The following is a 23157-nucleotide window of genomic DNA, read 5'->3' as shown; positions in this document are numbered from 1 at the left end:
GGTGTTTGCTGGTGACATGAACTCAACCAGCCTCCAGCATCTGGGGATCGGGGTGACATCCTTTGGTCTGGTTTGCAAGAGGACCCGCACGCCTCCAGCTGGGACAGAATTGAAAGGTTCAGAAAGGAAAGCTGGGGAGGTGGGGAAGGAAGAGTGCAAAAGTGACGCTGTGCCAGGGTCTCCAGGGCATAGCAGCCCCGGGCCAGGCTGTGCACTCCGACCTGCGCAAACGCGTGGGGCGCTGCGTCTCCGGATCCGGAAGTTGCCTCTGCCCTCACCAAATATGGCGGCCCCGGCGCCGCTCGCCCGCCTCTCGTAACCAATGGAACCGCGGTGGTCGGCTGATTCACGCAGGCGGTCTCTGCTCTACGCTCTCTGATGCAACGCCGGAGTCGCGGAAGCCGTTGGTGCACGTCGGCGTGGCAAGACGTCGGCGGTATTGCAGTCTATGTCCTTGGAGGTGACCAGGGCCACTGCAGGCATGGTGCTAGGTGGGTGAGACTCGTTGTGTGGCGCGGTGTTCCCTGCCTGGGGCAGGAACTCTGCTCCATCCGGGTTCCGGCGCTTTCCTTAGTGCGTACTAGAGTGGGCGCCCCGCGAATGTTTGGGGACCGATTGCAGGGAGGAAGGGAGGGTCCTGGCCCTCGCTGGGCCCGGGACTTGAAGGGCCAGGCCGGGCTTCCCCGAGTCCGTCGTTCTCCCGGGCTGCAATGGCGATGGCTCCGGGCCCTGCCCCTGCGCCGCTGAGAAACATCCCGATTACGCTGAGACTCAGGCGCTGGGAGGGGTTCAGACACAGGGTAGCCCCTACTCCCGCAGATCTTCAAAGTGATCGTCAGGAAGAGGCTTTAGGATTCCAGTTGTTTTTCTCCCAGCCTCATTTTTTTATTGAGGTTTCCGGGGAGACCATACTGTGCAGTAGAAAAAAAAAGAAACCTGTATGGATGTCACTGTTCAGACCTACTAGTTGTGAGGCCTGAAATTTTCCAACCTCAGAGCTTCTGTTTCCTTTGAAGATCAGAGGGAGCTGGTGTTTATTTGCCATCTCTACAAAAACTGGCACTGGGATATCTGATTTGTATGTGTTATTTTATTTCATCCTCAGTACAGCCTTTCAAGATGGGGATTGTTTTTCTCATTTTATAGATAAAGAAATAAGCTCAGAAAGGCCAAGTAAATTCTCCAGAATCACCCTTCCTTTTAAGGTACAAAATCGAAGATTCCAGCATATGTCTGACCAACTTCAAAGCCCTTGTTTTATTTTTGGGTGCCCAGTTGGATAGAATAAATATCACAAAGTGAAATGATCAGAGTTCATTTTGAAAACCTGGATTGTTAACTAATGTTTTTAATGAGATGGATGTTATTGAAATGGAGTGGAGAAATAATTAGGATATTAATTTCTTATGGACCTCAGTAATTTTTACTAATCGATGCTTGTTCTGTTTACAAAGGTAAGGAATGAATAAAGTAGTAAGGTGACTAATAGTTAATGGTCAGACCACAACTTACCCTCATTTTGTCAAACAACAGAGCTGTACGTCTCTGACCGAGAGGGAAGCGATGCCACGGGAGATGGAACCAAGGAGAAACCATTTAAAACTGGTCTAAAGGTAGAGTCTCTTCTCATTAGGAAAATGAGACTGCATTTATTAATGACTTATGTCAGTTATCGTGTGACTTGTCAAGAATTTGATTTCAAACCCTGAGTTCCAAAGAGAATTTTCAGAAAAGGGAAAGTAAGGAATGCGGACAGATATGTGACTTTAAGATTGTTAGATGATGGAACTCTAAACTTACTTTAACATTTTAAAAAAAAGGTATCTTCTTTTTTACCACATGGCATTGCTTCTTGGAATCTTTCTCTGCAATGAGTCAGATTGCTGGATTTTCAATTCTTGTAAAGATAAAAGTTATCTTTCCTCAATCACAGTGAGCTCATGACCAGGGGGCTCCTGAGAGGACTTTTGGTGAATTTACCACAATTCAGAGTATGATCCTGAGATTTGACTCCAAGACCTGGTTTATACCAGCACACCAAGAATGGATTCTTGGAGCTGACTCATGACTTGGAGCTTGAAGCTAGAATGCCAATTTATTAACGTGCAGTTATTTCTCAGGATCTAGAATCCTTGAATGAGTTTAGCTCATTCTCAAAGAGGTTTGTCAAGAACTTGGACTCAGGCCAGGTGCAGTGGCTCACGCCTATAATCTCAACACTTTGGGAGGCTGGGGTAGATGGATCGCTTCAGCCCAAGAGTTTGAGACCAGCTTGGGCAACTTGGTGAAATCCTGTCTCTAAAAGAAACATAAAAATTAGCGTGGCATGGTGGTGCGTGCCTGTGGTCCCAGCTACTCCAGAGACTGAGGTGGGAGGATTGCTTTAGCCTGGAAGGTGGAGGTTGCAGTGAGCCATGATTGTGCCACTGCACTCTAGCCTGAGACCCTGTCTCAAAAGTAAAAAAAAAAAAAAAAAAGGGGGGGGCTTGGACTCACAACATGGGTGTTAGGTAGTTGATTGTATCAGGGTAAAGTGTGGCCTAACGATCATTAAAAAGTCAGGAAACAACAGGTGCTGGAGAGGATGTGGAGAAATAGGAACACTTTTACACTGTTGGTGGGATTGTAAACTAGTTCAACCATTATGGAAAACAGTATGGCGATTCCTCAAGGATCTAGAACTAGATGTACCATATGACCCAGCCATCCCATTACTGGGGATATACCCAAAGGATTATAAATTATGCTGCTATAAAGACACATGCACACGTATGTTTATTGCAGCACTATTCACAATAGCAAAGACTTGGAATCAACCCAAATGTCCATCAGTGACAGATTGGATTAAGAAAATGTGGCACATATACACCATGGAATACTATGCAGCCATAAAAAAGGATGAGTTTGCGTCCTTTGTAGGGACATGGATGCAGCTGGAAACCATCATTCTTAGCAAACTATCACAAGAACAGAAAACCAAACACCGCATGTTCTCACTCATAGGTGGGAACTGAACAATGAGATCACTTGGACTCAGGAAGGGGAACATCACACACCGGGGCCTATCATGGGAAGGGGGGAGGGGGGAGGGATTGCATTGGGAGTTATACCTGATGTAAATGACGAGTTGATGGGTGCAGCAGACCAACATGGCACAAGTATACATATGTAACAAACCTGCACGTTATGCACATGTACCCTACAACTTAAAGTATAATAATAATAAATAAATTAAAAAAAAAAAAAAAAAGTGTGGCCTAAGACAACCTTCTTAAAATAGACCATGGACTTAGCTGTGAACTCATATGCTAGAATCCATTGGCTACAACTGCCACATAAGGAAGATGGTTAAAAGTTCCTTGGGTCTGGGCTTTGGTGCCTCAGGTCTGTAATCCCAGCACTTTGGGAGGCTGAGACTGGAGGATTGCTTGAGCCCAGAAGTTTGAGAACAGCCTGAGCAACGTGATAAGACCCTCATCTCTACAAAAAATTTAACTTCTTAAAACTTTTTAAATAAATTTAATTTAAAAAATAAAGATAGGATATTAACGCTCCCAAAGTGCTGGGATTATAGGAGTGAGCCATCACAACCTGCCAACTACAAAAATTTTTTAAAAAAAAGATTAGCCAGGTATGGTGGTATGCACCTGTGGCCCCAGCTACTCGGGAGACTGAGATGAGGGTACTATTTCAGCCCAGGAGGTTGAGGCTGCAGTGAGCCGTGATTGTGTCACTGCTTTGCACCCTGGACAGCAACAACAAAAAAGTTCCTTCCTTGAAGTATGTTAGGAAAAGCGGTGCCTTGACCCTCCTTTTTCTGTGCCTCCCTTTTGTTAACTGTGTTACAACATTTATAGTTACTGTCAAGTCCTCCTAACCTGGGAGCATTCTCCTCTCTCCTCTTGTAGATCATACCATATGGTTATACTTTGGTGTGTCATACATGGGTACTTGTTTTTAATTTTTTTTTTTTTTTTTTCTGAGACAGGATCTTACTTTGTTGCCCAGGCTGGAGTGCAGTAACACCATCATGGCTCACTGCAGCTTCAACCCTGGGCTTAAGGGATCCTCCCACCTCAGCCTTCCAAGTAGCCCAGACCACAGGGGCATGTTACCACACCCAGTTAATTTGTTTCTTATTTGTAGATATGAGGTCTACAGATGTTGCCCAGGCTGGTCTTAAACTCCTGGGCTTAAGCAGTCCTGCTGCCTTGGCCTCCCAAAGTGCTGGGGCTACAGGTGTGAGCCACCACTCCTGGCTGGGTTTTACTTTTTAACCACTCTTAGGGGGAAATCTTTAATTTCTGGATTGTTGGTTGCCTCATTTTGCAGCTCCCAAAAACTAGCAACACTGTTTAGATGAACGTTTGCAGAGTGTCACTCTTAACAAAAGCGTAGCATTCTGATTTGGGAACTGATAGTTTGGCTCTTTCAATTTCAGTGATACAAAAGGAGGGATCAGTACAGACTGTCGGGTAGTAAGTGAATTCTGAAGGACTTAGATGTATTCATGGGACCTTCTCTCCTGGTTTTGCATTTTAATCAATGGCTCTTTTTTTTTTTTTTGAGGCAGACTTTCATTCTTCTTGCCCAGGCTGGAGTGCAGTGGCGTGATCTCGGCTCACTGCAACCTCTGTCTTCTGGATTCAAGCAGTTCTCCCTGCCTCAGCCTCCTGAGTAGCTGGGAATACAGGCACCCGCCACCATGCCTGGCTAATTTTTTAAAAATATTATTATTATTTCTAGTAGAGATGGTGTTTCACCATGTTGGCCAGGCTGGTCTCGAACTCTTGACCTCAGGTGATCCACTCACCTTGCCTCCTAAAGGCTGGGATTACAGGCGTGTGCCACTGCGCCCAGCCCCTACATGTATTCTTACAATGTCTAGTTGTTAAAAGGATGGACTATTGAATGTGTTCTTTTTTTTTCTTTTTTTTTTTCTTTTTTTGAGAAGGAGTCTCGCACTGTCACCCAGGCTGGAGTGCAGTGGTGCAATCTCAGTCCACTGCAACCTCTGCCTCCCAGGTTCAAGAGATTCTTTTGCCTCAGCCACCCGAGTGACTGGGACCACAGGCGTGTGCCATCACGCCTGGCCAGTTTTTGTATTTTTAGTAGAGACGGAGTTTCATCATATTGGCCAGGCTGGTCTCGAACTCCTGCCCTCATGATCCGCCCACTTCAACCTCCCAAAGTGCTAGGATTACAGGCGTGAGCCACCACACCCAACCCTTGAATGTTTTCAAAAGATCCAGATTCCCTCTTTCTCTGCAGCAGTCATAGAACTGAGAAAAAGTCCGTTTTTACAGGCTGCAGATCTTGCAACAAGAGAATAATTCATTGCATTTCGTGTTTGGTTTAATAACTTGGAAGAGATTTCGAAAGATTATTTGAGGCTTTAAAGTATTCATCTTTTATGTACTTTCAACTGTGTTTTAAAAACCACAAACGATAAACTATCAAATGATATGTAACACAGCAATGCCTGATATGTTCCATTGTTGCAAAGAGGTATTCTACAGTGTGGGAATTTTTCAGATTAAATGAGTTTAGCTTTTTGGGTTTTTTTTTTTTTTTTTTGAGACAGAGTCTCACTCTGTCGCCCAGGCTGGAGTGCAGTGGTGCAATCTCGGCTCATTGCAAGCTTCACCTCACGCCATTCTCCTTCCTCAGCCTCCCAAGTAGCTGGGACTACAGGCGCCCACCACCACGCCTGGCTAATTTTTTGTATTTTTAGTAGCGACGGGGTTTCACTGTGTTGGCCAGGATGGTCTCAATCTCCTGATCTTGTGATCCTCCTGCCTCGGACTCCCAAAGTGCTGGGACTACAGGCGCCTGCCACCACGCCTGGCTAATTTTTTGTATTTTTAGTAGAGACGGGGTTTCACTGTGCTAGCCAGGATGGTCTCGATCTCCTGATCTTGTGATCCTCCTGCCTCGGCCTCCCAAAGTGCTGGGATTACAGGCGTGAGCCACCGCACCCAGCCCCTTTTTGTGTTCTTAACCATTGTTTTGTTGAAAGTTTCAAAAATGTCTGACACTTCTCTGATTTCTCACAGAGGACTACGTTTTAGATGTCACCTGCAGTTGGCTTTTGCTGTCAGGTGTCTCTTCTGTTGTCTATATATCTGTGCTGGTTGCTACAGCCACTTAAGATCTGTTGCTTGTAGTCTGCTTGTCCTGGAGAACTGTATAGTGTATGCCCGAACTTGCTGGAATTGTTTGTGAGAGGACCTCAGAGCTTCAGCTTTAGCCAGTGTGCTTCTTTTGTTTTTTCTTTTCTTGAGATGGAGTCTTGCTTTGTTGCCCAGGCTGGAGCGCAGTGGTGCGATCTTGGCTCACTGCAAGCTCCGCCTCCCGGGTTCACACCATTCTCCTGCCTCAGCCTCCTGAGTAGCTGAGACTACAGGTGCCCACCACCACACCCAGCTAATTTTGTATATTTTTTTTAGTAGAGACGGGGTTTCACCATGTTAGCCAGGATGGTGTCAATCTCGTAACCTCGCCCATCTCGGCCTCCCAAAGTGCTGGGATTACAGGCGTGAGCCACCATGCCCAGCCAACCAGTGTGCTGCTTAAATGTTCAACCAGTCACTCCGCCGACATCAGCTTTTGGTTGTTGGGGTCTTTATGCTTAGATTGTTCAAGTTGCCCTATATTTGAGGTGTTATTTTGATTTTAAGTGTTGTACGATGTTCAAGAACTATCTTTTTTTCTCCTCCCTACCCAAGGCTTTGATGACAGTAGGAAAAGAACCATTTCCTACCATTTACGTAGATTCACAAAAAGAAAATGAGAGGTGGAATGTTATTTCTAAATCACAGTTGAAGAACATTAAAAAGATGTGGCATAGGGAACAAATGAAGACTGAATCCCGGGAAAAGAAAGAGGTGAGTCCTGAACTTGCCACAGTGAACGTTGTTAAAGTTAGAACTCTGGAAACAATGTTAACCAACTGCTTCATCTTTAAAATTAGGCAGAAGATAGTTTACGAAGAGAAAAGAACCTGGAAGAAGCAAAGAAGATTACCATTAAAAACGATCCAGCTCTCCCAGAGCCAAAATGTGTAAGTTTGTTTATCTTTTCAAATACCGTGGACTTGGCTACCTCAGATCATTATTTCTGTGTGTGAGGGGCATGCCATGTGGTTTGTTCCTTTACATTTTGTTTTTACTTTCCTTTTATTTTTTATTTCTTAATTTTAAATTTTAATTTATTTATTTTGAGACAGAATCTCGGTCTGTTGCTCAGGCTGGAGTACAGTGGTGCAGTTTCTGCTTACTACAACCTCTGCCTCCTGGGCTCAAGTGAGCCTCCCAAGTAGCAGGGACCACAGGCATGCACCACCACACCTGGCTAACTTTTATTTATTTTTAATTTTTGTAGAAACAGGCTCCCATATTGCCCAGGCTGGTTTCAAACTCCTGGGCTCAAGGGATCCTCTCACCTCAGCCTCCTAAAGTGCTGGGAATTCAGGCATGAGCCACCATGCCTGGCCTACTTTCCTTTCAGAAGGGACATAGAGAAATAATGTTTTAGCGTTATGAGGCTAGTTCTTTAGGGGTTCATTTTATTACACAGTCAAGTAAATGCATGTTGAATGAATTCTGTCCCAATTGAATGCCAGCAGATGGGGGACCCAGGCCTGACTGCGCTTCATGATGTTGGTCAAGTGATTTAACCCTCTCTAGTGTCGGTTTGCTTATAAAACGAAGAGGTTGAAATCCATGAGTTTCATGTTTATTTAAATAGAGTAAAAGTGTGTGAATTGTGAAATCAGATTCACTCTTCTTCCTTCTGTTCTTTCTGGAACCCAAATAGATTGCTGGACTATGAATGAAAATGGTTTGATTTCCAGTAGTTCTTATTTTATTTTATTATTTATTTATTTATGAGACAGAGTTTCGCTGTTGTCACCCGGGCTAGAGTGCAGTGGGGAGATGTCAGCTCACTGCAACCTCCACCTCCCAGATTCAAGTGATCGTCCTGTCTCAGACTCCCAGGTAGCTGGGATTACAGGTGCCCGCCACGATGCCTGACTAATTTTTATATTTTTAGTAGAGATGGGGTTTCACCATGTTGGCCAGACTGGTCTCAAACCGCTGACCTCAGGTGATCTGCCCACCTCAGCCTCCCAAAGTGCTGGGATTACAGGCTTGAGCCACCACGCCCAGCCAGATTTCCAGTAGTTCTTACTGCTGATGAATTTTTCTATTATTTCCTTACTGATGGAGCTGGGGGTTTTTGGCTACATTCACCAGCCCCTTCCTCTACTCATCTCCTTTCTCCTTCATCCCCCAAACAAAAGTTAGCCTTGTTTAGATACCAGGTTCTGGAAGGTATCGAAGAACTGTGGGGTCACGGAAAAGGCTCCGTGTGGACTGGGATTGTTGCTATTGTGGGACGCAAGTGCTCCACTTATGACAAATGAATTCATTTATTAATTAATTTCATCTAGCAATACCTGAAATTCTTCTGGGTGTTTCTCATTACCAGTTTTACCCTAAGAAAGAAGACTTGAATTGTTTTTTTGTTTTAAACCACTCCAGTACAGTGAAATGTGTTTGGTTCTGACCTGCAGTAGAGGGGCTGTCTCCAGTTTTGAACCATTTGTGATTTTTAACACTTTACTACCGTCTGTCTAACATTAGTGAAAAAGTTGGTGTGTATAAATGACATTATTGAACAAATGTTATTCATTTCAATTTGACAGGTGAAGATTAGTGCATTAGAAGGATATAGAGGCCAAAGAGTAAAGGTGTTTGGCTGGGTCCACAGGCTGCGTAGGCAAGGTAAATGACAAAGCTTTTCCTTCTTTCTAATTTTTAAATATCTCTGGTCTTAGATGAAGAAAAACACAGATTTGCAGGGGTTTTTTTCTGCCTTTTTTTTTTTTGAGACAGAGTCTCACTTTGTTGCCCAGGCTGGAGTGCAGTTGTGCTATCTTGGCTCACTGCAACGTCCGCCTCTCAGGTTCAAGCAATTCTCCTGCCTCAGCCTCCTGAGTAGCTGAGATTACAGGTTACCTGCCACCACACCTGGCTGGTTTTTGTAATTTTAGTAGAGATGGTGTTTCACCATGTTGGCCAGTCTTGTCTGGAACTCCTGGCCTCATGTGATCCATCATCTTGGCCTCCCAAAGTGCTGAGATTACAGGTATGAGCGCTTATGCCCGGCCCTCTTTTTTTTTTTTGGTATGCTGGCTAGAACTCCCCCCAGCCATCCTGCTGCCTCAGCCTGAGCAGCTGCGATTACAGGCACATAGCACCTCACCTGGCTTTAAAGGATAGAGTGATTTATATCTTAAATTTGTTCTTGTTTAAAATGACTATTGAAAGTATAAAAATTTTTAAATGCTATTTTAGCAGTTAGCAATTACAGTGATGAAGACATGTCCAGTAAATATTTGTCAAGTATTTGTCAAATTGGGAGGATCGCTTGAGCCCAGGAGGCAGAGGTTGCAGTGAGCAGAAACTGCACCGCTGCACTCCAGCCTGAGCAACAGAGCGAGAAAGGAGATGAGTAGAGGAAGGGGCTGGTGAATGTAGCCAAAAAACCCCAGCTCCATCACTAAGGAAATAATAGAAAAATTCATCAGCAATAAGAACTACTGGAAATCTGGCTGGGCGTGGTAGCTCAAGCCTATAATCCCAGCACTTTGGGAGGCTGAGGTGGGCAGATCACCTGAGGTCAGGAGTTTGAGACCAGTTTTAATTATTTAGCAAAAACCAAGGGGTGTTACCATAGGAAGTTTACATCTGAGTCTGAAACTTGGCCATAGTTTTGACTCTTATAAACAGTGTATTTGCATTCTCGCTTGGTTCTGACATTTTGTTTCCTCTTTCCCTTTTTATTGTTATAATATATAAACATTATTAATTTTACTATTTATTGTGAGGGATTAGCAAATCTTTCATTAAAAAGTGGGATGGGGCCGGGCACAGTGGCTCAAGCCTGTAATCCCAGCACTTTGGGAGGCCGAGATGGGCGGATCACGAGGTCAGGAGATCGAGACCATCCTGGCTAACACGGTGAAACCCCGTCTCTACTAAAAATACAAAAAAAACTAGCCGGGCGAGGTGGCGGGCGCCTGTAGTCCCAGCTGCTAGGGAGGCTGAGGCAGGAGAATGGCGTAAACCTCCTGGGAGGTGGAGCTTGCAGTGAGCTGAGATCCGGCCACTGCACTCCAGCCTGGGCGACAGAGCAAGACTCCTCAAAAAAAAAAAAAAAAGTGGGATGGGCCAGGTGCGGTGACTCACACCTATAATCCCACTACTTTGGGAGGCCAAGGTAGGTGGATTGCCTGAGGTCAGGAGCTCAAAACCAGCCTGGCCAACATGGTGAAACCTTGTCTCTACTAAAAATGCAAAAATTAGCCGGGTGTGGTTGTGGGAACCTGTAATCCCAGCTACTCGAGAGGCTGAGGCAGGAGAAGCAGTTGAAGCTGGGAGGCGGAGGTTGCAGTGAGCTGAGATCATGCCATTGTACTCCAGCCTGGGCAACAAAAGCGAAACTCCCTCTGAAAAAAAAAGTGGTCAGGAGGGGACAAAAAATACAAATGAAATGTTTTAAGTAGATTTCAGTAATGGACCTTTGAGACATAAATAAGAAAAAGTGATTTTGTTCAAGAACATTTATGCATCACCCACTGAGTGCACAGTACTACACCAGACATTGCAGGGGATTCAAGGGTGGATAAGGCGTAATGCCTTAACTCATGTTGCCTTCTGTCTTGCTTTCCCCTGGTTGTATGGATCTTGGGGATCATGTAGGATTTGAAAGTCTAAAACACTGAAAATAAAATATTTTACAAATACTGAGTAGTGGTATTACCAGTGGTTACTTCACGGGTAGGGAGCCATGTGGGAGGTCTGAACTTCAGTGTTCAACCTTGGAGTTTCCTTTAGATAAGATTAAGTCATGCCTGGGTGCAATGGCTCATACCTGTAATCTCAGCACTTTGGGAGCCTGAGGTAGGAGGACTGCTTGAGCCCAGGAGCTTGAGACCAGTCTGGGCAACACAGTGAGACCTCTCTCACTACAAAATAATTAGCCAGGTGTGGTGGCATGTGCCTGTAGTCCCAGCTATCTGGGAGGATAAGGTGAGAGGTTTGCTGGAGCCCAGGAGGCTGCTGTGAGCTATGATTGTGCCGCTGCACTCTAGCCTGAGTGACAAAGTGAGACCCTATCTTTAAAATTATTTATATATTTATTTATTTATATATATATAAAATTTGGTGCTTTGAGAACAGTCTGCCTAAATTATTATTTCTCATTTTTAGGAAAGAATTTAATGTTTCTGGTGTTGCGAGATGGTACAGGTTATCTTCAGTGTGTCTTGGCGGATGAGTTGGTAAATATTTTCTCTTACTTATGCCTGAAAATTAGATGTTTTCAGTAGATTCCTCTATTGTTCTGGGAATTCTAGAATCTATACATTTATTTAAAATTTTTATTTTGTTGACAATGAATGTCAATAAATCAAAACAGCACATTGTATACTATAAACATGCAATTTTTATTTGTTTATTATACCTTAATAAGGCTAGGGGAAGAAAACTTTTATGGAAAATTTCCAGCACATTAAAAAATAGAACCATATAAAAAAATCCTCAAACGCTCATCACCCAGCTTCTGTAACTACCAGTATATGGCTAATCCTGGTAAGATATTGCCTCTCAGACATCATATCATTTAAATACACATGCTTATGCATCTCTAAGAAAAATAATGTGGCTGGGCATGGTGGCTCACACCTGTAATCTCAACACTTTGGGAGGCTGAAGTGGGCAGATTGCTTGAACCCAGGAATTTGAGACCAGCCTGGTAGCATGGTGAAATCCTGTCTCTACAAAAGATACAAAAATTAGTCAGGTGTGGAGGCAGAGGTTGCAGTGAGCCAAGACGATGCCACCACCCTCCAGCCTAGGCATTAGAGTGAAACCTTGTCTCAAAAAAAAAAAAAGAAAGAAGGAAAGATAATATAGTCACCTACTGTTATCACACCCTCCACCAAATTAATACAACTACTAAATATGATCTAATATCCAGATTCTTATCAGTTCATACTGCCTTTTTATAGTTGGTTGATTGGAATGAGCATTCTAACAAGATTAACATGCTGCATTTAGTAATATGACTTTGAAATTTTCTTTATAACTCTGCTGCTCCCTTTGCATGCTCTTTTCTGCTCTCACCCACCCACTGATATAGATTTGTTGGGAAAACCCTGGTGGATTGTCCTGTGGAACTTCTCACATTCTGGATTTGGTTGTTTGCATCCTTGTGGTGTTCTTTAGCATGTTCTTCTAGTCTCTGTATTTTTTATAAATTGGAGGTTGGAGGTTAAGTCTGATTAGGTTCAGCTTTTTGGCACAACTACTTGGGCAAAGCTACGTTCTTTTAGTTGCATCATGTCAAGAGGCACGTAAGGTGTGGTTGTGTTTTTTTTTTTTTTTCTTTTTTGAGACAGATTCTTGCTCTGTCACCTATGCTGGAGTGCAGTGGCGTGATCTCAGCTTGGTGCAACCTCTGCCTCACAGATTCAAGTGATTCTCTTGCCTCAGCTTCCCGAGTAGCTGGGACTACAGGCATATGCCACTACACCCAGCTAATTTTTTTGTTTTAAGTAGAGACAGGTTTTCGCCATATTGGCCAGGCTGGTCTTGAACTCCTGACCTCAGGTGATCTACCCGCCTCACCCTCCCAAAGTGCTGTGATTACAGGTGTGAGCCACCATGCCTGGCTGGTTGTCTTTTTTATGACTAGTGGGTTCAGGTGTTGGCAGCCTGACTTCTTCCTTTCAGAGTCCCCTATCAATTTTTTCCTAATGACATTAGTAAGAAGTGATTATAGTGTAGATGGGCTCTGTATGATTTTTGTTTGTTTGTTGTTTTGAGACACAGGGTTTCTCAAAAAGAGTGCAGTGGCGTCATCATAGCTCATTGCAGCCTCAACTTCCCAGGCCCAAGCAATTCTCCCATCTCAGCCTCCCAAGTAGTTAGGACTATAGGCAAGAACCACCACACCCAGCTAATTTTTATTTCTCTCTCCCTTTGTTGTCCAGGCTGGTTTTGAACTCCTGGGCTCCAGTGAGCCTCCCACCTCAGCCTCCCAAAGTGTTGGGATTACAGGCATGAGCCACTGTGCCCAACCTGTATGTTACTTTAATAGTCTAGATTTTTATAAATAAATAAATAAATAAACTGTCCAGATATTTTTAAGTGATGTGGGTCAGTGTTGTTTATTCATATGTATGTAAAGTGTGTATTTACATGTATATGTTTATATTTACATGTATATGTGTATATGTAGATAAACCTCTGTCTTCCACAAAAATAGCTATATTTTAATATTAATAATATGTGGCCATCTCACTCTTTATTTTACTAGTATTTGATCAGATAACTTGTTTGTAAATAATCCCTTTGATTTTCTATATGGTAGAATTTTTAAATCAATGTGAATAACTAAAGTTGAGCTTTGACCTTTTTATAGTGTCAGTGCTACAATGGAGTATTGTTGTCCACGGAGAGCAGTGTTGCAGTGTATGGAATGCTAAATCTTACCCCAAAGGGCAAGCAGGTGAGTGGATTGAGTTTTGCACTGGGTAAATGAATAGTTTATTTATTGGTTTGTTTTCCAGTGTCTTGGTTTGTACATTTGGCATATGTATTAGAGTCCTTCAGAGGGACAGAGCTGGTGGGATAGATGTATATATGAAAGGGAGTTTTTAAGGAGAATTCACTCAGAAGATCACAAGATGAAGTCCCACGATAGACCATCTGCAAGCTGTGGAGCAAGGAAGCCAGTAGTGGCTGAGTCCAAGTTCAAAAGCCTCAAAAGTAGGGAAGTGGACAGGGCAGCCTTCAGTCTGTGGCCGAAGGCCCAAGAGCCCCTGGCAAAGTACTAGTGTAAGTCCAAGAGTCCACAAGCTGGAGAACTTGGAGTCTGATGTTCGATGACAGGAAGCATCCAGCACGGGAGAAAGATGAAGGCCGGAAGACCTGGCAGGTCTGCACTTCCACCTTCTTCCTCCTGCTCTTTCTAGCGAGGCTGGTAGCCGTTTGGGTGATGCCCACCCACACTGTGGGTGGATCTGCCTCTCCCAGACCACTGACTTAAATGTTAATCTTCTCTGGCAACACCCAGATACACCCAGAAAATACTTTGTATCCTTCATTCCAATCAAGTTGACACTTAATATTAACCATCGCAGCATATAAATACAATAAATGTGAAGTACATGTGATATTCGGTATGCCTTTTCCAGTGAAATATGTACATTATACAACTCGTGATAAAAAGAATACAATGATTTCCAGCCTTACAGAATTCCTGAATCATCCTCATGGGCTATAATATAGCCACTGTGCTATAGATATATGAATTACTTTTCAGCCAGATGGAAATAAAAACTTAACCCACCTAAAAATTTTCAGAGAATTTCTTAATAGAATTTGAGAGGCTGTTTTTTTTGTTTTTTGTCTTTTTTTGAGACAGACTTTCACTGTTGTTGCCCAGGCTGGAGTGCAATGGCATGATCTCCACTCACCGCAACTTCTGCCTCCCAGGTTCAAGCGATTCTTCTGCCTCCGCTTCCCAAGTAGCTAGGATTACAAGCATGCACCACCATGCCTGGCTAACTTTGTATTTTTAGTAGAGACGGTATTTCTCCATTTGGTCAGGCTGGTCTCGAACTCCCAACCTCAGATGATCCACCCACTTCAGCCTCCCAAAGTGCTGGGATTACAGGCATGAGCCACCGCACCCAGCCAAATAAAGTGGTTTTTATGGCACCAAGATAATTATATGTTCCATATATGTGACTTTTAAAATGAATTGCTTTCTAATGTAATTATTAGGGAGAATTTGAATTTTTACTATATATATGTTTCAAAGATAAACAGCTTTTAATAAAATCTTTGCATTTTAGAAGTTAATATGTGCAAATACATTAATTTAAAGTAGGTGAGTAAGGCTGGGCGTGGTGGCCCATGCCTGTAATCCTAGCACTTTGGGAAGTTGAGGCAGGTGAATTGCCTGAGCTCAGGGGTTTGAGACCAACCTGGGCAACTTGGCGAAACCCTGTCTCAACTAAAAATACAAAAAATTAGCCAGGTGTGGTGGTGCGCACCTGGAAACCTCAGCTACTTGGGAGGCTGAGGCATGAGAATTGCTTGAACCCAGGAGGCAGAGGTTGCAGTGAGCTGAGATTGTGCCACTGCACTCCAGCCTGAGTGACAGAGTGAGAGTCCATTCTCAAAAAATAAATAAATTAAAAAAAATAAAGTAGGTGAGTAGAAGCTGGAAAAATATATCAGCATGTTAACAGTAGTTAGTAGGGACTCCAGGTTGTGAGATTACAGTTTATTTTATAGTTTGTGCATTTCTTTTCTTTTTTTTTTTTTTTTTTTTTTTGAGATGAAGTCTCCCTCTGTTGCTCAGGCTAGAGTGCAGTGGCGCAGTCTCGGCTCACTGCAACCTCCACCTCCCGGGTTTAAGCAATTCTCCTGCCTCAGCCTCCTGAGTAGCTGGGACTACAGGTGTGCACCACCATGCGTGGCTAATTTTTTGTATTTTTAGTAGAGATAGGGTTTCACCATGTTGGCCAGGATGGTCTTGATCTCCTGACCTTGTGATCTGCCCACCTCGGCCTCCCGAAGTACCGGGATTACAGGTGTGAGCCACCGTTCCGAGCCACAGATATCTTTTAAAAATAGAAATGCACAGGCTGGGCGTGGTGGCTCACACTTGTAATCCCAGCACTTTGGGAGGCTGAGGCGAGCAGATCACGAGGTCAGGAGATTGAGACCAGCTTTGCCAACATGGTGAAACCCCGTTTCTACTAAATATGCAAAAATTAGCCAGATGTGGTGGGCGCCTGTAATCCCAGCTGCTCAGGAGGCTGAGGCAGGAGAATCACTTGAACCCAGGAGGCGGAGGTTGCTGTGAGCCAAGATTGTGCCACTGCACTGCAACCTGGGCGACAGAGCGAGACTCTATCTCAAAAAAAAGATATTTGTGTGTATGTGAGTGTGTATCCAGAAAGAATATTCATAAAAATATCAATATAAAACTAAAGTAAGGCTGAGAATTATGAGGTTCTTAAAAATCTCAGCTTACCAAAACTTTGACATAAATTAAAATCCTCAATACTGTTAATTTTTTATTTCCTTTTCCTTCTTTCTGTGGACCCCACTTTTTAAAAATGCAGGCTCCAGGTGGCCATGAGCTGAGTTGTGACTTCTGGGAGCTAATTGGGTTGGCCCCTGCTGGAGGAGCTGACAACCTGATCAATGAGGAGTCCGACGTTGACGTCCAGCTCAACAACAGACACATGATGATCCGAGGAGAAAACATGTCCAAAATCCTGAAAGCGCGATCCATGATCACCAGGTGCTTTAGAGATCACTTCTTTGATAGGGGGTACCATGAAGTAAGTATGTGTTCGTCAGCTTTTGCCAACAATACATTTTTTGCCATTTTGAAACTTGAATAGTGGTGCTCACGATAGACATTGATTTACTCCTTCTTTGCATTTGAACAGGTTACTCCTCCATCATTGGTTCAAACACAAGTAGAAGGTGGTGCCACACTCTTCAAGCTTGACTATTTCGGAGAAGAGGCATTTTTGACTCAGTCCTCTCAGTTGTACTTGGAGACCTGCCTCCCAGCCCTGGGAGATGTTTTTTGTATTGCGCAGTCGTACCGGGCAGAGCAGTCCAGAACGCGAAGGCACCTGGCTGAGTATGAAATTGCCTTTTTGTTTTTATTTCTTTTTAGTTAATATCCTTAGAGAAGAAATCTTAGTGTAGGTAAATTATGTCTGTTTAAAGAAAAAACAAAAAACTGATATATTAAGTGGTTAACGGAAGAACATGTAACAAAGTTTTGCCACCTTAGATCATAGCTAAGGTCTCTTTTTTCACTTTGACTTGATCTTTTATATATGAAGGAACAAACAGGAACTTGCTACTCAGTGGAGAAGAGGGGAGTCCACAGCTAATTTGCAAAGCTGGGAATTGGTAGCATTGTTGGAATTTTATGGACAGCTTCCCCATGTTAAAAGCCTTGCTGGAGGAAAAAACAGTGCAGGAGAAAAGCAGTTCTGAACTAGTGTCTTGTTCTTCAGGTACACTCACGTGGAAGCCGAGTGTCCTTTCCTGACCTTTGATGACCTCCTGAACCGGTTGGAGGACTTGGTTTGTGATGTGGTAGATCGAATATTGAAGTCTCCTGCAGGGAGCATAGTGTATGAGCTCAACCCGGTAGGTGCAGTGTTTATGGAAAGAAAAAGTCACAGTTCTTTTTCGGAAGACAATGAAGTCGTCATCCTCAGTTTTTGTAGATTTGATGGCTTGGTGAGCTGAAATAAGTGACTAATTATTTTGAAGACTAGAATTTGATGTTAGTCATTGTCGATAATTTTATAATGTTTTCAGTTATGTAAGAAGAGACTCATGTTTTCCATTTTAGGAATGTCTACATAGTTTTCTAGTCTGACGTTTTCTATATATGTGTGTGTGTGTGTGTATATGTATTTTTTTTTTTGAGACGGAGTCTCACTCTGTCACCCAGGCTGGAGTACAGTGGCGCGATCTCTGCTCACTGCAACCTCTGCCTCCCAGGTTCAAGCAATTCTCCTGCCTCAGCCTCCTGAGTAGGTGGGATTACAGGAGCCCACCACTACCCCCAGCTAATTTTTGTATTTTTAGTAGAGATGGGGTTTTACTGTGTTGGCCAGGCTAGTCCCAAACTCCTGACCTCAAGTGATCTGCCCACCGCAGCTTCCCAAAATGCTGGGATTACAGGCATAAGCCACCACCCCTAACTGAAGTAATATTTTATAATAATAATATTTTATAATAATAGGTTTTAATGGAAATTTTAGTGTTAATGTTTACATTTACGTATATACACATTATATTTTTCCTTTCTTCTATAGAACTTTCAGCCCCCCAAACGGCCTTTCAAACGGATGAACTATTCAGATGCTATCATTTGGCTAAAAGAACATGATATAAAGAAAGAAGATGGAACTTTCTATGAATTTGGAGAAGTATGTATTCCTTTCTCTCATTGTTTCCAAGGTGGGATTGGGCTCCAGTTCTCTTCTTCTGGTTAATGAACTAGTAATGTGGGTGGCATCTGCCTGTCCTCGAATAAATGGTAACAGCAGAACCTGCTTCGTGGGGTTGCCTGCAGATTCACTGAGTTAACAGAGTCAGCCTTAGGACAGTGCCTGTTCTGTAGCGTCCAGTAAGTGTGAGTGAGTTTCTTTTTTTGTTTGTTTTTTGTTTGTTTGTTTGTTTGTTTTGAGACAGAGTCTCACTGTGTTGCCCAGGCTAGAATGCAGTGGCATGATTTCGGCTCACTGCAGCCTCTGCCTCCTGGATTCAAGCAATTCTCCTGCCTCAGCCTCCCGAGTAGCTGGGACTACAGGCGCATACCACCACGCCCAGCGAATTTTATTATTTTTAGTAGAGACAGGGTTTTACCATGTTGGCCAAGATGGTCTTGATCTCTTGACCTCGTGATCCGCCCGCCTCAGCCTCCCAAAGTGCTGGGATTATAGGTGTGAGCCACCACTCCTGGCCAAGTGTGAGTTTCTAAGCTGCCTTCACGTCTCCTGCTTTGCCTCTTCCCTCTTCCTTCCTTGTTCTTCCTTGGCCACAGCTTATAAACTCTCCTTATTCTCTAGGCTGGCAGGAGTGCTTTAGAAGGTTGTGAAGCCTTTGAAATCACATGCAAAATGATGGTATATAGATATATATGTATATTTTTTTTCTGGAGAATGTATCTTTTGCTTTTAAAAAGAGGTTCATCCCCTCCCCCAAAACAGTGATTTAAAGCTCCTTAATGTGGAAGATGAGAAAGAAGATAGCCATTGGTTAAAAATGCAAAACCAAGAGAGAAGGTGTTGGAAAAGGTAGCCTAGTGCCCCAGATAAACTTAGCATTTCGGTTTTGCCTGAGAACCACTCTCCCAGCATGCACTTGGATTGCAAGTTTTCTTTCTTTGGGACAGCGTCTCCATCTGTCGTCCAGGCTGGAATGCATGGGTGCGATCATAGCTGGCTACAACCTTGAACTCCAGGGTTCAAGTGATCCTCCTACATCAGCCTCCAAAAGTGCTGGGATTACAGATGTGAGCCACCACGCCCAGCTAATTTTTTATTATTTGTAGAGATGGCATCTCCCTATGTTGGCCCAGGCTGGTCTCAAACTCCTTGGCTCAAGCAATCCTCCTATCCCGGCCTCCCAAAGTGTTGGGATCATGGGCGTGAGCCACCGTGTCCGGTTCAAGTTTTCAACGCTATGCTAGGCCCTCTTTCCTATGCGTTTAACCATTACTTACGTAATATTTGCACATCTAATTGTTTTACAGTTGAAATGTGTGTAGCTGCTACTAACTACTTTTGGGTTTTAGAAGGAATTAATAGAAACAATATACTAGGTCTATGTAAAGCACTCTTATTGTTTCTGTGAATTCAGTTTTTTTTCTTTTTTAAAGAGATGGAGGTATTGCTTTGTTGACTGGGCTGGTCTCAAACTCCTGGCCTCAAGCAATCCTCTCACCTCAGCCTCCTGAGTGTTGAGATTATAGTGTTGAGATTATAGGCATGAGCCACACTGTATAGTGTTGATATTGTAGATGTGAGCCACACTGTGCCCAGCCTGTGAATTCAGTTTACGATGTATAATGACAAAATTTTGTATTGAGAACTTGAATACTTTTAGTGTACTTAATACTTAGTAAAATAGTGTAGTTGAGTGGAAGGAACACAAGCTGTGGAGTCACAAGTCCCCCCAGGTAGGCTTAGCTCCCACCTCTTTTGTGCCATGTAACTGAAGACCAGTGACCCCCTCTCAGGTTCCTTATCTTTACCTTGGAAGTAACATCCATTTTGTAAGATTGTGGGGACTACAGGAGCAAAATGCCTAGCCAGGACAATGGCAGGGGAGCCTGTCAGCATTTACTATACATTGCTATTCCACACACATGAGGACACTAGAGTAGATACATGGCCTTCAGGCTTTTGGGGAGTATGAAATAAGACCTGTTTTCCCCTAACTAAATCTTACGCAGAACCCCGTTGTGTAAAGCAGATGCAAGCTGAGAGACTAGAGCTCTCCTGCTCATCTCCTGTTGCCTCTCGGCGTCTCCAAGGACGCAAGGGCTCCAGGGCCTGGAGCTTGAAAACAGGTGTGCTGGGTGATTGCTACCTCCATTTCACTTCTTCATTAAACAAATCTACGAGTCTTCTCCAGTTCTCTCAATCCGTTTTTACTGGGACAAGACTTTTCAGTTTTAACTTATGTGTTAACTTTATGTGTGGTACAGAAGGATGTTTTGAGAGAGAAACTAATGAGCTTGAGTCATCATCTAACATTGTTTGGCTAACTATTCCAGGTGTGCTTACACTTACCAGTTTGACATTGGTTATTTGTCTTATGATTGTGCCTTTCTGTCATTGAAGGCATAACTGATTGATTACAATATGCCTTATGGGACTAAGTGGACCTCATTTGCTTCAGAGCTAGACAAAACAGGCCACTGAGAAAAATACTGAGCTGTGTCTAGTCACAGCTTGAGGCTGGCTTTTGTTTTTGTTTTTTTGATTTTCCTTCGTCAAGCAGCATAGTGCTTGAGATATGCTGTCAAGGGAGACAGATCTTTTACACTTCATTAAATAACTGAGTTTTAAGAATATGTTTATTTCTTTTTGAAAGAAATTCTTTACACAAATGTGTATGGGTTAAGGGTAGGTGTGTCTCTACTCTGTTGAATTGATAGGAGGAAGGACTGGTACAGGGTGAAGGAGCTGCTTCTGTCTTGTTGCAGTCTAAGTTGTAAATGTTAATGAAGTCTTGTTTAACCTCAGGATATCCCAGAAGCTCCTGAGAGACTGATGACAGACACCATTAATGAACCAATCTTGCTGTGTCGATTTCCCGTGGAGATCAAGTCCTTCTACATGCAGCGATGTCTTGAGGATTCCCGTCTTACTGAATCTGTCAGTTTCTGTTTCAAAGAGTATTCATAATTTTGCTTTCTAAGGGGATGGGGACTGTCATCTGGAATCAGATACAGCTCATGGCAAATATATCGTTCTCTATCTAGAATGACAATATTTAAAGACGTTGGGTTTTTCCCCCTCCCCTGATTGAGGTTAACATGCTTGGTTAAATTAGAGAAATGTAAATATTTGAATATTATGTAATCATAGTGCCTCCTTTAGCCCTTGGAGTTTAATTGTAATTTTCATTTGAACTCTAGAGCAGTCCTGTGTCTGATCGCTTGAGAGTAATTGTGTATCTTCTTTCACTTACATTTAAAGGTTGACGTGTTGATGCCCAATGTTGGTGAGATTGTGGGAGGCTCAATGCGTAGCAGTGATGCTGAAGAAATACTGGCAGGTTATAAAAGGGAAGGGATTGACCCTGCTCCCTATTACTGGTATACAGATCAGGTAAAACCAATTTTTTAAGCACTCAACATTTTTTTCATTGTAATCATTCTGTATATATTGAAATTTTTAAAAGGGGAGAATTCAGGGTAGTACTTTGGTATTTGAATGAGCTGTATGTGTTCAGCTTCCAGGTTATAATAATGTGGTGTGTGAATATTGCCAGCTTTGTCTTGGCCAAGTTATATGTTGATTTCATTGGAAAACCTGTTTAACGCCTGGCTTGTTGATTGCAACTGAGTTTTAAAAAATTGATGCTACCAGTATCTAGTACCCTTCTTCATTTTCCTCTCATAAAGAGACATTGACTTATTTTAAAAGTTTTTAAGAATTTCTTCTTTCCAGGATGGTACTTATTCCCTGGTTGATTTTTCATACCAAATTATTTCGTTACACATGGTTCATGAAGGCACAGAGATTAAGTGCTGAGATTACAGGCACAAGCCACTGAATCTGGCCGTAGTTGAATTCTTAACCACAGTGAGCTAACTCCTTTCATGGTGGAAAATCTTAACTACCTCAGATGAAATTTTTAACTAAGTATTTACTCCTCTTTCTTTCTTTCTTTCTTTTTTTTTTTTAAACAGAGAAAATATGGCACATGTCCACATGGAGGATATGGCTTGGGCTTGGAACGATTCTTAACATGGATTCTGAATAGGTATCACATCCGAGACGTGTGCTTATACCCTCGATTTGTCCAGCGCTGCACGCCATAACCAATTTCTCCAGAAGTGTGGAGGAAAGGTTATGAAAGGAACAGGCTCTTTAAAAAAGAAAACAAAAAGCCAGAATCTTCGTTTTTCTGTTTCATTGGGGTTTTCTCTGTCTGTGTTTCTTTCTACTACCATAAAAAGTACCTCAAATCACCTGAACATCGAGTTAAGATTATCATCTTAAGAAAAAATATCCATTATGAAGTTTGGGGGAAATACCTGGCATGAAACTGTAGTTAGGGATACATTCCAGCATTTTATTCACTTTATTCAAGTTATTCATTTTATTCAAGTTATATGTATATATAATTCAACAATTTTAGATTATGGTGTAAGATATTCCAGTAACTTAATCTATCTGTGCTTTTAAGTGTACCTGGAATTCTTTGATTTATTTTATTGCATTAATGAGTTAAAGCAAAAATCTTGGGGGAAGAAATTGGCAATATGGTATAAAAATCTGCTCATATTAGAACACAGTATAATTCAGCAGCAGACACTAGAATCAAATGATAGTCTTTTGTATCAGTTATTAATATTTTCTAAGTCTGCATAGCTGCTTATAATTCTGAGGCATACAAATTGATATGGAAGAATTTGTAAAAAACAGAATTGCCTTAAAGGATTTTAAGTAAGAACATAATTTTGGGGAGAGTTCTTTAGTGATTCACAATATCCCTCTTAGCATTAGTTTAAGGTAAAGAGGCAGACTGATGTTCCCTCTTTCCTGGTAATTCCTGAGTAATTAAGAATAAGTTCCAAAAGAATTTGTAGCTGGAATCTTAATAACAATTGTCAGTGGCTGTTTGAGTTGCCCCCACCATGTCCTAATCTGTGCTACCTTATTAACTCACAGCAGGCTTACTGAATGGCTTCATTTCAGATTTAGTTGATTTCTCCACCAAATGCATGTCATGTATTCTCAATAGGCTGTATTCCCAGCAGTCAATAAATGAACATCCGTAAAAACTC

General features: G+C 42.6%; 1 protein-coding gene across 2 annotated transcripts; it reads left to right on the top strand.

Annotated features, from left to right (window-relative positions):
* Positions 1-23157, top strand: NARS (asparaginyl-tRNA synthetase). Of its 2 annotated transcripts, XM_025364961.1 has the most exons (15): positions 1-491; positions 1028-1030; positions 1534-1613; positions 6729-6887; positions 6974-7063; positions 8711-8789; positions 11280-11350; positions 13495-13581; positions 16214-16435; positions 16547-16746; positions 17132-17267; positions 17945-18058; positions 20885-21016; positions 21341-21472; positions 22057-23157. In XM_025364961.1, exons 1-15 carry the CDS (start codon positions 449-451, stop codon positions 22186-22188), a joined length of 1680 nt encoding a protein of 559 aa, XP_025220746.1. In that variant the 5' UTR covers positions 1-448; the 3' UTR covers positions 22189-23157. The 2 variants fall into 2 exon arrangements, with proteins under 2 accessions (XP_025220746.1, XP_025220745.1); XM_025364960.1 differs by lacking the exon at positions 1028-1030.

The sequence above is a fragment of the Theropithecus gelada genome, chromosome 18 (genome assembly GCF_003255815.1).
Source record: "Theropithecus gelada isolate Dixy chromosome 18, Tgel_1.0, whole genome shotgun sequence".
Taxonomy (NCBI): Eukaryota; Metazoa; Chordata; class Mammalia; order Primates; family Cercopithecidae; genus Theropithecus; species Theropithecus gelada.
The sequence above is the reverse complement of the archived record's forward strand: the minus strand, read 5'-3'. Positions and strand labels throughout refer to the sequence as shown.

Bases quoted from the DNA above. Each gene is read 5' to 3' on its own strand.
- NARS (XM_025364961.1), top strand. From the start codon at position 449: ATGTCCTTGGAGGTGACCAGGGCCACTGCAGGCATGGTGCTAG. The intron at 13,582-16,213 runs GTGAGTGGATTG...TTAAAAATGCAG, and splicing joins TTACCCCAAAGGGCAAGCAG to GCTCCAGGTGGCCATGAGCT. The intron at 16,747-17,131 runs GTATGAAATTGC...CTTGTTCTTCAG, and splicing joins ACGCGAAGGCACCTGGCTGA to GTACACTCACGTGGAAGCCG.